Raw genomic sequence first — 15698 nt, 5'->3', positions numbered from 1 at the left:
AAAAGACATTACATGGCTTTGTATGGAATTTTTAATCATTTTTATTTTTATTTATTTTTTGAGACAGGGTCTCACTTTGTCACCCAGGCTATAGTGCAGTGGCAGAATCTCGGTTCACTGTAGCCTCAATCTCCTGGGTTTAAGCCATCTTCCTGCCTCAACCCCCCAAGTAGCTGGGATTACAGGTGCTCGCCACCATACCCAGCTAATTTTTGTATTTTTTGTAGGGATGGGGTTTTGTCATGTTGCCCAGACTGGTCTCGAACTTCTAAGCTCAAGTCATCTGCCCTTCTCGGCCTTTCAGAGTGCTAGGATTACAGAAGTGAGCCACTGTGCCTGACCTGGATTTTTTTTAAATGTAAATAATTTTTATTTTTCCAATGATTATTATAAAAAATGTTTAAAAATATATAGAACGTGAAAGCTTCCTTCAAATCTCATTTCAGAGATTCTTCCAGAGGATTATTTGAAAATTTCAAGGAAATGTTTGGCTGGTTCTTTTTGTAATGTGAAGAACTGTCAACCTGAGCTATGCTTTATGGGTTCCCTATTAGCTTTTCATCTAATGATTTTAGCTGAGATTAGTTTTAATCATTGCCTAAATCATTAATTCACTAAAGGTTACAAAATGGTGATGTTTTGCCTTGAACTCCTGGGCCCAAGCGAACCCCTTGCCTCAGCCTCCTGAGTAGCTAGGACTGCAGACATGTACCACCATGCCTGGCTAATTTTTTATTTTTATTTTTGTTAGAGGCGAGGTCTCACTATGTTGCCCAGGCTGGGTTTTGTTGTTGTTGTTGTTGTTGTTGTTTTTGAGATGGAGTCTTGCTCTGTCGCCCAGACTGGAGTGCAGTGGCATGATCTCGGCTCACTGCAAGCTCTGCCTCCCGGGTTCACGCCATTCTCCTGCCTCAGCCTCCTGAGTAGCTGGGACTACAGGTGCCCGCCACCACGCCCGGCTAATTTTTTTGTATTTTAATAGAAATGGGGTTTCACTGTGTTAGCCAGGATGGTCTCGATCTCCTGACCTCATGATCCACCCGCCTCGGCCTCCCAAAGTGTTGCGATTACAGGTGTGAGCCACCGCACCTGGCCGACTGGTCTTAAACTTCTGGGCTCAAATGATCCTCATGCTTCTGCCTCCCTAACTGCTGGGATTACAGCCATGAACCATGACACCTGGCCTTTCTGTTGTTTTAGCCGTAATTTTTCTATGAAGAATTTTCTCTCATCAGCTAGCCATGTTTTCCCTGTTCTGCTAAGAACAGGGGGCTTACCCCCTCCTAGGCTCTGGGTTTGTGGATGCTCCCTAACTCCCATGTCCACTTTAATAGGAACCCATTGAATCAGAGCTCTACTCTGGTCTGCATTGTTTTAGCACCAGCTGGCATTTCCATTCTGTTGTTTTTAGGTACTTTCAGTATCCCCCGAGGCAGTATATAGCCACACTGACCTGTCTGGTCTATTCAGATCTTCTCATGAGGTGCGAATTACTGTTTTTAGGGCTCTTTACTGCAAAATTGCATAGGTTTTGAGTGATTCATTCCTAATGGTCTGTACTTTTATAATCTCTGTAATTTTAGTGTGCAGTTTTACAGAACATGACTTTTTTGTTCCCTTGAATAAAACCAGTGAAAATGACATTTTTAGGACTGCCTGTTTTAAGAGAAAACACATTATGAGAACATTAATAATCCCAGCTCAAACTTACGGTTACACTTTTTAAAATACTTATTTGATGTTTAGATTGCTTTTTTTTTATGTTGTGAATTTTGGTGGTTCTGAACATTAACAAAAATATCTATTTGCTTTACACAAATATACAAGGTTTCAAAAAGCAAAACCAGTATTATTACCAACAATTTGATTACTGAAAATAAGATTTCTTTGCAGTTCTTTGTCTGTAGGATATGTCCTGCTAAGGATGCACAGTCATCCTGTATTTTAGAATCACTTGAAATAATTCCTCACTCTACTGAAGCCACCAATTCAATATCTAGTTAAATTCAATTTTTTTTTTCCATTTTGCTTTCAATTCATAGGTTCCCTCCTTTCCCTTACAGGTAACTGTTACGTTGGGTTTGCCCTCTCCGTTTTTTTTTTTTCCAGATGGAATTTTGCTCTGTCGCCCAGGCGTTGGAGTGCAGTGGCGCGATCTCGGCTCACTGCACCCTCCGCCTCCCGGGTTTAAGCAATTCTCCTCAGTCTTCCAAGTAGCTGGGGATTACAGGCACCCACCACCATGCTCAGCTAATATTTTTTTGTATTTTAGTAGAGATGGGGCTTCGCCATCTTGGCTAGGCTGATCTTGAACTCCTGACCTCGAGATCCACCCACCTCGAACTCCCAAAGTGCTGGGATTACAGGCGTGAGCCATTGCGCCTGGCCTGTTGCATGTATTTTTAATATAAGAAAATATATATTAATTTTGCCTCTCTTTCTTAGATAAATGTTTTCATACGTGCAACCTATTTTGCACTCTGGTTTTTTTTACATAACAGTAGATTCAGAGCATCACTCCACAGCAGTTATAGAAATATTCCTCATTATTATAGCCACATAGTGCCACATTGATAGATATACCTTAGCTTATTCAGCAATCCTTTATTGGTAGTTGTTATTTACGATCTTTGGCTATTACGGATAATAATAGTGCTGTAGTGAATAGCTTAGTGTCTATGTGTTTTGTATATTTTTGCTAGTGTGTTTTAGGGTTACATTCCTAGAGTAGGATTGCTCGGTCAAAGGGTGAGTGCATGTGTACTTTTGTTGGATATTGCCAAATATCAGTCTGTTTCTTGTTCCCACCAACAATGTATGAAAGTGCCTGTTAACGTACAGCATATGTTATCATATGTTTTAGGGATATTTATATTTCTTTTTCTGTGAACTGTCTGTTCCTACCACTGGCCCATTTTTTTTTTTTTCCTTTTTTGAGGCGGAGTCTTACTCTGTCACCAGGCTGGAGTGCAGTGGCACAATCTCAGCTCACTGAAACCTCCACCTCCCGGATTCAAGCGACTTTCCTGCCTCAGCCTCCCGAGTAGCTGGGACTACAGGCACGCACCACCACGCCTAGCTAATTTTTGTATTTTTAGTAGAGACAGGGTCTCACTGTGTTGGCCAGGGTAGTCTTAAACTCCTGACCTCAGGTGATCCACCCACTTCAGCCTCCCAAAGTGCTGGGATTACAGGCATGAGCCACCGCACCCGGCCTCATTTTTTACATTTAAATCTCTGATCCATTTAGAATTTATTTTGGTATATGGTATGAGGAACAGATCCAATTTTTATGTGGCTCCATGTGATTATACAGTAATTCTTTTTTTTTTTTTTTTTTTTTTTGAGACGGAGTCTTGCTCTGTCGCCCAGGCTGGAGTGCAGTGGCCGGATCTCAGCTCACTGCAAGCTCCGCCTCCTGGGTTTACGCCATTCTCCTGGCTCAGCCTCCCAAGTAGCTGGGACTACAGGTGCCCACCAACTTGCCTGGCTAGTTTTTTGTATTTTTTAGTAGAGACAGGGTTTCACCGTGTTAGCCATGATGGTCTCGATCTCCTGACCTCATGATCCGCCCGTCTCAGCCTCCCAAAGTGCTGGGATTACAGGCTTGAGCCACTGCGCCCGGCCAATTATACAGTAAATCTTATTAAATCACTCACTAAAAGCCTTTGCTCACAGTGATTTGAGATGCTTTATTCTTTTAATTGTAGTACTGAAATCTGTACTAGATCACTTTTCTTAACTTTATTGAGAAGTTTTTTTTTTTCCCACAAAAGNCGGATCTCAGCTCACTGCAAGCTCCGCCTCCTGGGTTTACGCCATTCTCCTGGCTCAGCCTCCCAAGTAGCTGGGACTACAGGTGCCCACCAACTTGCCTGGCTAGTTTTTTGTATTTTTTAGTAGAGACAGGGTTTCACCGTGTTAGCCATGATGGTCTCGATCTCCTGACCTCATGATCCGCCCGTCTCAGCCTCCCAAAGTGCTGGGATTACAGGCTTGAGCCACTGCGCCCGGCCAATTATACAGTAATTCTTATTAAATCACTCACTAAAAAGCCTTTGCTCACAGTGATTTGAGATGCTTTATTCTTTTAATTGTAGTACTGAAATCTGTACTAGATCACTTTTCTTAACTTTATTGAGAAGTTTTTTTTTTTTTCCACAAAAGGAATTTTTATTTCTTGCTTTTAAACAAAATAAGATGCTTCCAGAGCTTCCCCCCCTCCTTTGAGAAGTTTTAAGATAAGCAAATTATTTTTTTCCTGAAAGTAAGCAAATTAAAAGTGAGTCTGACTTTATTAAATTATAACATGTATTTTAAGGAGTGCCTGGTGTTTTCCTAATTTCACATCCCAGCACAATTGAATTATTGGGGCAAGAAAACTAAAATTGCAGATTCTTACATTAAGCACTAATAAAGTGTTGTTTTCTTACAGTGCCACAAGGTTGCAGTAGTGAGAGAAGATAAATTGGAAGGTAAGTGTTTTAGTGACTTAGCAAGTTTTCCTCTTATGGCATCAATGTAGGTGCAATAAAAAATCTGCCTCTAACATCTGCATATATTTAGCTATTTAACCGAATAGCCCAATAGTCATTTTATTAGTAGTTTTTGAAGCATGTTAAAATATGATACTACATCTGCCTAACTTCCCATTTTTAGGGCCAATAGCTGCTGACATTTATAAAGCACTTTTATCACAGAATTTCAAAACTCGTGACACATGCAGAAACTGTTATGAATACCATATGAGCTACCTCATCAACTGTAAAAAGACAGTGGCAGTTTTTTTAGGAAGCAAGTTAAAGAATGCTCTTCTGGAAGTCAGAAAGACTTCTAAATTAAATTTGTCTCACTCTTTCAAGACTATTAGTGCTACCATTCGATTGTTTAAAAACCCAATTCAAAGGAATTTAATAACATTCAGGGTCCTCCTGATCTTGGACCTATATCTCAAGACAAAACCTGTACTGTTGTACTTTGTATATAAAGGCTTCTTGGCCTGCAGGCCCCATTTCACAGATTGGGACTGAGGAGAGTGGAGGGCAGCCATGTCAGGGACACAAAAAATGTGTGTATTTTAAAAAGAAAGAGCTCCTGCCTGTGAGGGTAGGATGGGGGTATTTTACCAAATTTAACTCTGAAGTATTCAGAGTGGTGGATTTGTTACTTTTTACTTTCTGAATTCCCACAGTGGTAAGCAAAGCAAAATTTCTTTATTGTATAGATAGGTAATGATTATCTACTATGTACCAAGCTCTATACTAGGAACTGGGGACATGGAACAAGTTAGCTGCAATCCTTTCCTTCACGGAACCTAACATTTGTTCTTGTGGTGTTCTTTTGTGTTTCTCCTCCGTAGGCTTATCTAGTTTGTAGTGTTTTTATTATAGAGTTGCTTTCTCTGAACTAAAATTGAAATATATAAGTGATATTCTCAGATAGAAATTACTTAGTCCTCTTTAATTATATGCTATAGTGTAAGGCTCTTTTCTGACCGAAAGAAAAAGATCATCGTAGTCATCATCAATCATTAATATTTACTGAGTGTCCACTGCATGACTGATACCCTCACAGGTGCTCTACTTAGAAATGACTCACCACCACCTACCTTGTCATAATGTCCCCATTGCAGACAGAAGGGTTGATGTTTTACTGTATATGTGGCCTTTTAGAGTTTTTTGGACCACCGCAGATTACAAATGCTTTAATGCAGAAGGGTTTCTTGTTAAAGTCCCCTATGCTATGAAGTTTGTGTATTAACAGACTGCTTTTCCTGTTGACTTGTAGCAGTGAAGTCCAAGCTAGCTGTGACTGCCAGCATCCATGTGTACAGCATCCAGAAAGCCATGCTAAAGGACAGTGGGCCTCTGTTCAATACTGACTATGACATCCTTAAAAGCAACTTGCAGAACTGCAGCAAGTAAGCTTCTTAATGTTCCTTGTGGGCTTCTTTACGAATTGATTTTGTAAGATGTTTACACAGTGGCTGCTTCTTAAGAGTGAATGCCAAGTCTAGTAAAACCCCATTTATCTTGCAATAAGACACATGCCTGGTTTTATTAGTACATCATAAGGTGAAAAATAGCAGCCACAACCCATATTGAAAACCCCAGTGGACTCCCCATAAATCTATTTCTCATGTATTTATCCTGTCACTGCCACCAGAAATGTTTGTCGTGCCCTTTCTAACTCCCTTACCCAGTCTCTGCTTGTCTAAATCCTACCCATCCTTCAACTAGTTCAAATGTTGTCCTTAAAAAAATAATTCCTAATATGATACCCCTCGGCTTTTCATCCAAAAGCAACTTTTTCTTGAGCTTCCATACCAGGATCAGGTTTTTAAAATCTTTTGTATCCTTAACAGCACAAGGAGATAATGGGCTATAATGCATGTACATTTTGGAAATTGGTGGTCACAGGCTTGAGTTGTGGCTTTGCTGCTTAGTAGCCCGGTGGCATTGGACGAATTACTTAAACTCTTTGAGCTTTGGTTTCTTTGCCTTTAAATTCGATGTAATAATGTCTACTTCGTGGGGTTGTATTGAGAATTCAGATCAGTTCCCCAGATATATATTGAACACCTACTGCTGTGACAGGTACTGAACAAAATCATTTGAATTCATTCAGCAAATATCTCATGATACCTATGACATACCATACAGTATAGAGCGAATGTGCCCGCGTACCTTTTCATGTAACTGATGGGAGACAGGAGTTATGATACAGTGTAAGAGTGCTGTAATAGGAGGAATCTTGGGGGAAGATGTTGGCAGGGGCACTTATCTCCCACTTTTGGGTGGATAGAGTCAGGGGACAAGACAGTTATGACTTATGACACTGAAGGTTATGACATCTCACTTGAGGCCTGAAGGCCCAGTAGAAATAGCCAAGCAAAGGAGAAATGAGAGACTAAGGACAGAGCTAAGAGAGAAAACATGCTTGTGCAGAACCACGGTCGTTTTCTGTGGCTGCAACTTAGAGTGAAAGGTAGGAAATGATTAGATAGAAGACTAAAGAGGCCAAGCAGGAATTACATTATGCTTTGACTAGTAGGATAAAAATTTAGACTCTATTCTGAGAGCACTGGGGAGCCACTGAAAATATTTAAGTAGATAGTGTGAAATTATCAAAATTGCATTTTAGAAAGATTGCTCTGGCTGCAGTATTGAAGATAGATCAGAAGAGAATAATCTGGAGGCAAGGCCATCACGGAGGAGAAATGTGGCAGTGATCCAGGTGGATGCGACAGTTTTCTGATATAAAGTTGTGCTGTTGGGGATGGAGAGGTGTGAAGGTTAATGAGTCATGACCATCAAAAAACCTTGACGTGGCTGGGCGCGGTGGCTAATGCCTGTAATCCCAGCACTTTGGGAGGCCGAGGCTGGTGGATCACAAGGTCAGATCGAGACCATCCTGGCTAACACGGTGAAACCCTATCTCTTCTAAAAATACAAAAAATTAGCCGGGCGTGGTGGCAGGCATATGTAGTCCCAGCTACCTGGGAGGCTGAGGCAGGAGAATGGCATGAACCTGGGAGGCGGAGCTTGCAGTGAGCCGAGATCGCTCCACTGCACTCCAGCCTGGGCGACAGAGCGAGACTCCGTCTCAAAAAAAATAAAAATGAAAAACAACCTCAATGTATGGTAGTGGTCAGGGACAAGGTGTGTGGGGGTAGGGGATGGGGAAGACAGCCTTTCTTGGTATTAAAAGTTTGATACCCATGCTTCTGGCTGGGGCAGCTGAGTACTGAGAAGGGGAATATAACAGGAGGAGCAGGCTTTAGGAGAGATAGAAAAATGACAAATTGGGTTTTAGAGATGTTGAGTTTGAGAAGCCTGTGAGAAATCAAGTGAGGATGTCCATCGCAAAAGATAGGTGAATCTAGAGCTAAGGAGAGAAATCTGGGTTAAAGAGAGATTTTGGAATCAGAAAGAATAGTAACTGGGCCATAGTAGTAGATAGTTATGCAGAGAGAATGTATAGAATGCAAGAAGGGCAGAAAGTAAAACTCTAGGCCAAATTACTAGCTGTGTGACCTTGGGCAAATTTTTTAACTTCTCGGTGCCTCAATTTTCTTGTCAGTAAAGCTGATAATAGTACCAGCTAAATAGGGTTGTAGAGGATTAAATGGACTATTACGTGTTAAGCACTTAGAATAGCACTTGGCACATAGTAAGCACTATTTAATGATAGCTGCTTTTCAAGGGAAGAACAGAAAAAGGGAGGCTCAAGAGGGAGCCATCAGAGATAAGAGTATGTGGGGTTTCAGCCCCTAAGGAAAGAGATTCAAGTAGGAGGAACCAGTCAACAATGTTAAATGTTGCTGAGAAGCCAAGTAAGTTAGAAAGTGAAAATTATCCACGGAATTTAGTGATACCCTTGGTAAGAGCATTTTCAGTGGAGTGACCAGATTCTGGTGAGCTAAGTAAATGGGAACACAGGAAGTGAGACAGCAAATATGGACAGCTCTTTCCAGGAGATTTGACTGCAAAGCAGAAAAGAGGGTGGTAGCTAAGGAGGGATTGAGACGGGAAGGATATATACATTTCTAAAGTTGAGAATGACTTGAACTTGGATTGTTAGGAGGGTGCTATAGAGAAGAAAAGGCTGAAAATCCTGGGGAGGTGGGATGACTGATAAAGATGGGTCCTCAAGGAGAGAGAGAGACAGAATTGCCATAGTTTCTGTAAGTTCCATGAGAATAGGGATCGTGTCTCAGTTGTTAACTATATACCCAAAATAGTGCCTGGCACACTAATAAGTAATTATTGAGTGAATTAGTGATAGACATTAGTTCTTTTTTTTCTTTAGCTCAAAACCTTGAGCATAGTAGGCATACAAATATTTATTAAATAAACAAATATATAGCCAAAGAGTAATAATTTACAAGTCTCTTGTCTTTTAGGGAAGGATTTCAAGAAAATATTAACACCCTGATAAGTTTATTTGAAATATATTACTAGATTTCAAAAAATTTTTAAATCTAGTTGGGTATTCCAGGCTCTAAACATCAGTTCCTTTGTTGTATCTAGCAAGTAAGCAAACAAGAATAAAAGTGACACAAAAATTCAAAATGAAATCTGCCAAGGCCCACTAAAATAAACATGGCAAGTAGAAATGTGGTAATAGGAAGCACTTCAGTGAAACTTTACCTAATTACTTAAAGTATCCTCAGTAGAAAAGTGAATTTATCTCCAACAAATGAGTTTGTATTTGGTCCTGAGAATTATGGGCCAACTGAGATCTGACTCATGCTTTCGTGTGTTTTAAGTGCCGTGACAAGAAGAAAGTTGAAATTTTAGGATTGACCAGAGAGATCTCTTGTCATCAGACATACTCCCAGCCTAACTTGGTCTCTTTCTCATTGCCAGTTCCTGGTCCTGACCCTAAGGTGTGGAATTCAGACCAGAAGGAGAAAGAGTTGTTTCAACGCCAACTTCAGACGTTGACAGTGAAATAAAACATTACCCTTTTCCTTGTATATGGAAGTACTGCAAGGCCAGAGAGGAAGAGCAGTGGGTGAAAGCAAATGATTTCCATCTGTTCTTAACTCTGATGCACAAAAGATGTGTGTAAATACAGAGTTTTCTGATGAAGACCATAATAAATCAGTGGAAGATTTTTGGAGCTATTGACTCTAGCTTTGGGGCTGCCCAGTTTAAAGTTACTTCTGAGATGAAATGATGTATCAGGGATTTTCTTTTTTTTTTTCATTAGACCAGGTATTCTAGCAGTTAATCTTGAAGTTGTACCTGGTTGATCTTTAAGATAATTGCTATCACCACATAGTTTAGAAATCTCCCACCCCAAGTTGAAGGTAATACACTAAAGAAGGGAGAGAAACCAGAAGCCTCACTTTCATTCACTTAGTCATTCTTTCAACATGTTGTCTCTAGCACTTTTCTGTGCCAGGTCTTGAGCTGGGTGCCTGAAATAAAAAATAAGACTTCAAGGAGGTCTTACGTATGCTCAATAAGCAAGACTGGGAAAATAAAATATTTTCTTTGTTAGAAAAGCTGGGGAACTTTGCTTTTCTAACAAAGAAAATAATCCTGTGAGAAGGCTAAATCAATTACCCATTCACAATGTGGAATGTTACGGATTTGTGTGAAACGGCACTTCTATAATGATTAGAGAAGAGATGTATGTTCCCTTTAATATGCCACGCAAGCTGTTCCACCAATTTTCTTCTCTTGGCCTTGGGCGTACTTACTTGTCTGGTGCTGTTAGTATTATTAGAAATTATTAACAAATGGCTGTAAAGGACTATAGGTTATAGGAGCCAGTGGCTCTGCTCCCAGATTCTCCTATTTTTCTTTTTTTTTTGTTTTTTGTTTTGAGACAGAGTCTCACTCTGTCACCCAGTCTGGAGTGCAGTGGTGTGATCTTGGCTCACTGTAACCTCTGCCTCCCGGGTTCAAGCAATTCTCCTGCCTCAGCCTCCTGAGTAGCTGGGATTACAGGCATGTGCCACCATGCCCAGCTAACTTTTGTATTTTCGGTAGAGACAAGGTTTCACCGTGTGCCAGGCAGATCTTGAACTCCTGACCTCATGATCCACCTGCCTCGGCCTCCCAAAATGTTGGGATTATAGGCGTGAGCCACCACACCCAGCCTTTTCCTTGTTTTAAAGCATGATTTGTTTATTTATTTTGAGACAGCGTCTCACTCTGTTCCCTAGGCTGGAGTTGAGTGACGAACTTATAGCTCAATGCAACCTGGACCTCCTGAATTCAGGTGATCCTCCTACCTTGGCCTCCTGAGTAATCAGGGCTATAGGCATGTGCCACCACACCCAACTAATTTTTGTGTTTTTTGTAGAGACAAAGTTTCACCATGTTGCCCAGGCTGATCTTAAATTCCTAGACTTAAGCGATGCGCCCACCTCAGGTTCCCAAACCGCTGGGATTACAAGCGTGAGCAAGCGCGCCCAACCCTACAGCATGATTTACTCTGGCCAAGAGAGTTGCCAGGAAATTTGTTAATATTTAAAGCTTAGTTTTGATTCAGTTAATATTTATTGCAAATCTAGCCCTATCAGAGGAAGGTCTTTAAAAACAAGGGCTATTTCATTTCCCAAGGATAATGAAATTACTGCGTCTTTTATTATTGTTGGTTGCATTCTTACTCTTTTGAATTAGAATACTTTTTTCAAAAAAAGCAAGAATATTCAATTAGTGGTGGTAGAAGGCACCTAATTCCAGCCCTGTCTATTACTAACTAGATGTATGACCTAGTACAAGTGACTCACTTCTCTCTAATACTTGTTTCTTTATGTAATAGAGAGTTTCATACAACATTTTTCTAAAGTCGATTTTAAACAATATTAGAGTTAAGTATTGTGTGGAAGAAGCAAGAATTTGAAAATAAGGTTTTATACTGACATTAGTTTTTTTTTCTTTCTCTTTTTTTTTGTTGAACCACCCAAGAATGCATATGCTGACATTAACTGAATGTAACATTTCTGTCCCCAGATTTAGTGCTATACAATGTGCAGCTGCAGTCCCTAGATCTCCTGCTGAATCCTCTTCATCTTCCAAAAAGTTTGAGCAGTCACATCTTCACATGTCAAGTGAGACACAAGCCAACAATGAGCTGACCACCAATGGTCATGGCCCACCTGCATCCAAGCAGGTTTCCCAGCAGCCCAAAGGAATTATGGGAATGTTTGCCTCCAAAGCTGCTGCTAAAACCCAAGAAACCAACAAGGAAGCTAAAATAGAGGCTAAGGAAGTAACAAATGTAAGTCTTCTTTGAAGATACCCTTCATTACAGCTCAGAGTGGGTAACTAGAAAAGCATTAATGGTCCCAGTGGTAGTAGTTTATTTATATAAGGTTCTGATATTCAGTTCTGATTTTTCTACTTTAGTTTGAACCCTTTAATACTTGATACTGTTATCTGAAAGAGTTCTTTTGCTTTTGATAATGATTCTCACTAAGCCTTGGATTTCCTTTGCGAACGAGATTGTTGTGAGACCCAGATGAAAACATGTGAAAACACCTCTAGAATTGTTAACATTCAAAAAAATGTTTATTTGCAATATGTCATTCTGAGGAACATCTTATGTTCTGGGCTTTGCAATATATACCTTCCTTCCTAGTGTATTTCCCATTCTTATTATACCTTATGTGGGTATTTTGTTTTGTTTTGCTTTATTTGCTTCCCTTAGATTTTTATTGTTCGGTCATCTGAACTAACTTAAGGGCATTGACTTAAGAAAAGTATCATTCCGATACTATTTTTAAAATCCAGAAAAGTATAATTATTGTTGTTACTATTATTATTATTATCACTGTCATTTTCAAGTGTCAAGTGTATTTAATTTAGATCACTGTCATTTTCAAGTGTCTGTCTTGGGAAAGAAGGATGGAGGAAAACAATAATGTTTATTGAATTTCAGCTGTGTACCAATAGTTTGGTCTTTGTTCAGATTCTCTTATCAGTTCTGTGAGGGAGGTATTAACTATTTCCCTTTCGCATATGGTAAAACTGAAACCTAGACTTAAGTAATTTGCCTGGAGCTCATATTGCTACTAAATAGTGGGAACCAGGAATTCAGATCTACTTCTGATGATTAAAAATGTAATGTTTTAGGTTTTCCCGCTTTGTGTACATACTGCCTCTGATCTTTTTTAATTCTGTCAAATTAAATAGTTTTTAAATGTGCTCAAGAAAAGTTTAGACATATCCATGGGTAATTAATTTTATAAGATCTATAAGAAACTAAGCTTTAGAGATTAACACCAGTTACTATCTGGTGTGGATTTGTTCTTATATCTAACGCCTCCGCATTTTGGCACCATTATGTAGAGACTATACTATCGCAACAGTGTGCTATAGAAGAGATTGTTTGAGACTGCTACTTCATGAACAGCCTAAATGCTAGCAAAAAATCGTATGTGTTTTCTGTGCTTGTAGGCATCTTCAGCAGGCAACAAGGCACCAGGGAAAGGGAATATGATGAGCAACTTTTTTGGAAAAGCTGCTATGAGTAAGCATGTTCTTACCTTACTTTGACTAATGAATGAATGTTAATGTAATGACATATTATACTGGAAGTGAAAGTTACTTTGTTTAGTTTTTGCCTATCCAGCAGACTACCTGCATCCTAACATAAATTTACAGTGTACTGTAAATATATTGATGAAAGTAACTCAGCTGGAACTTTACGGGTGAGTTAGGCTCAATTGAGATCCCTTTGAGAGCAATTTATTATTCCTGGTTTAACTTCCCGCCTTGAAAAGATAATGAACTATTTCCTTCATAGGGCCCTTGAAAATGGGTGATTAAAATAAAAGGGAGGCTACCTGGCTACGCAGTATAGTGTTGAGGTTAATAACATGGATGCTAGAGTCAGTTTGCCTGGTGTGACCTTTATTTCTTCTATCTCTCAAGGGTCCACAAAAGCAAATATTTTGCTTTTCTTCGGTTATTTTTTGCAGATTACTTACAGTAATGAATTAGACTTCCAGTGTGAATTAGAAGGGCCTGAGTCGTAATGGACATTTAAAATCTTTTTTTGAGAAAGCAAAATCTTCTTTATTTTAAAAGATACTTAAGTAAGAATTCTTCCGTATGGAAAGAACCAGTAGTCACATATTTTCATACTTCTCATATCAAGTGTACATCCCCTGAGAGTATGTGGTAGAATACCAGGAAGAATGCAGGAGCCACAGGATAATTATGGCACACTTTCTTGGAGCATCAGTTTTACAAAGATTTTTCAAGGAGGCATTTTGTTACATGCCCATGCAAGCAAAATTAGTCAGAATTCTGCCTTTCCATGATGGCTAAATTTTTTTTCATATTCTGCTTATGTAAGCGTGACAGTTTTTGTGTTTGCTATAAAAGCTGTCAGAGAACATTTTTGTGTTCTTGCAGCTCAGAATGGGTAACTAGAAAAGTGAATGGAAAATGTGATACTTAAAGGTTTCTGGGAAGCATTGTTGTATTACTGCAGGCACAGTTGGTGCACAGGAAATGCTTCCTACTTCTATTAAAACAGGTCCCCGACCCACAGGCCACTGATGGGTAGCAGTCCGGGGCCTGTTGGGGACCAGTTTGCACAGGAGGTGAGCAGCAAATGAGCAAGCATTATTATGCCTGAACTCCACCTCCTGTCAGATCAGTGCTGGCATTAGATTCTTATAGGATTGCGAACCCTTTTGTGAACTGCACATGTGAGGGATCTAGGTTGCGGGCTCCTTGTGAGAATCTAATGCCTGATGATCTGAGGTGAAACAGTATCATCCTGAAACCACCCCTACCCTGCTGCCCACCACCACCCCTGCCTATGGAAAAATTGTCTACCATGAAACTGGTCCCTGGTGCCAAAAAGGTTGAGGACTGCTGTGTTAAAGCATCATGCTGTCACTGACCTGCCTAGCTGGTATGGGCCACTGTACCCAATCAGATCATGGTTTCTTGGCAACTTTGATGAGACCCATCTTTTTGTTGGTTGCTTTTTTTTTTTAATGCATTTGTAACCTTAAAAACCCAGTGAATTTTAAAATTCTTATTTTTAAAATACATAAAATATGTGATTGTGAATTGTTTTAAAAAATCAAACTATACAGAAGTGTGCTTATTTAAGTCATGTGTTTAGTTAGCAAATAGATCGAGCACCTGCTATATGCTTGGCATTGTTATACACTGGTGATACAATAGAGAAAAAGACAAGGTCCCTGCCTCAAGTCCTTATACTCTACTGAGAGAGATGAACAAATAAATATGGGAAAAAAGCCAGGCATGGTGGTACATGCCTATAATCCCAGCTACTCGGGAGACCGAGGCAGGAGATTTGCTTGAGCCCATGAATTCAAATCCAATCCAGCCAAAAATACAGCAAGACCCCATTCCTTAAAAAAAAAAAAAAAAAAAAAAAAAAAAGGAAAGAAAACATTCAAATAGTGGATGATTGTAATTGCTAGGTAGGAGTAATAAGGTGTTATAATGGCACGTAATTCAGTGAGGGGGAAAACCTGGATAAAATAAAATACTATTAAATATTAATGTAAAAAAAGAATTGCTTACAAAGTTAATTTATTTAACAGACATTTCTTCGAGGCTGAATGTTCAGAGTAAAATTAGGACTTTTTTATTGTATTTGACACGACAAGATCATTACAATGAAAATGAAGCTTGAGAATTGGATGAAGAGAGTTCATTGTGGGGACTTGAACCGTGTAAACTTAATACTGGACAGTAACAGTGTTGACAAGGATATGGAGAAATTGAACCCTCGTGCTCTGCTGTGGGGAATGTAAAATGATGTGTACTCACTTTGGAAAATGATGTGGCAGTACTTCTAAAAGTTAAACATAGAGCAGCAGTTCCTCTCCTAGATATCTACTCAAGGGAATTAAAACTGTATGTCCACACAAAAACTTGTACATAGATGGTCATAGCAGCATTCTTCGTAATAGCCAAAAATTGAAACAGTCCAAAAGTCTGTCATCTGATGAATAGATAAACAAAGGTGGTATATCCAGACAATGAAATGTTACTCAGCTATAAAAAGTAATGAAGTATAATTAATAGCCTACCAACCAAAAAAAGTCCAGGACCAGATGGATTCACAGCTGAATTCTACCAGAGGTACAAGGAGGAGCTGGTACCATTCCTTCTGAAACTATTCCAATCAATAGAAAAAGAGGGAATCCTCCCTAACTCATTTTATGAGGCCAACATCATCTG

General features: G+C 39.5%; 1 protein-coding gene across 4 annotated transcripts in view; it reads left to right on the top strand.

Moving 5' to 3' along the window:
- The window catches only part of POLD3 (DNA polymerase delta 3, accessory subunit), a 68104-nt gene that overhangs the window by 21525 nt on the left and 30881 nt on the right, over nt 1-15698 (top strand). For all 4 annotated transcript variants that reach the window (XR_001887876.1, XR_001887875.1, XM_017885283.1 and 1 more), the window contains exons 4-7: nt 4436-4475; nt 5788-5920; nt 11475-11742; nt 12921-12993. Coding sequence is in view for 2 of the 4 variants with exons in the window: in XM_017885283.1 (XP_017740772.1) it covers nt 4436-4475; nt 5788-5920; nt 11475-11742; nt 12921-12993 (514 nt within the window). In the remaining 2 variants the exon portion in view is untranslated. The remainder of the gene's footprint in view (nt 1-4435; nt 4476-5787; nt 5921-11474; nt 11743-12920; nt 12994-15698) is intronic.

Source organism: Rhinopithecus bieti, unplaced genomic scaffold (genome assembly GCF_001698545.2).
Source record: "Rhinopithecus bieti isolate Rb0 unplaced genomic scaffold, ASM169854v2 scaffold_14549, whole genome shotgun sequence".
NCBI classification, from domain to species: domain Eukaryota; kingdom Metazoa; phylum Chordata; class Mammalia; order Primates; family Cercopithecidae; genus Rhinopithecus; species Rhinopithecus bieti.
The sequence above is the reverse complement of the archived record's forward strand: the minus strand, read 5'-3'. Positions and strand labels throughout refer to the sequence as shown.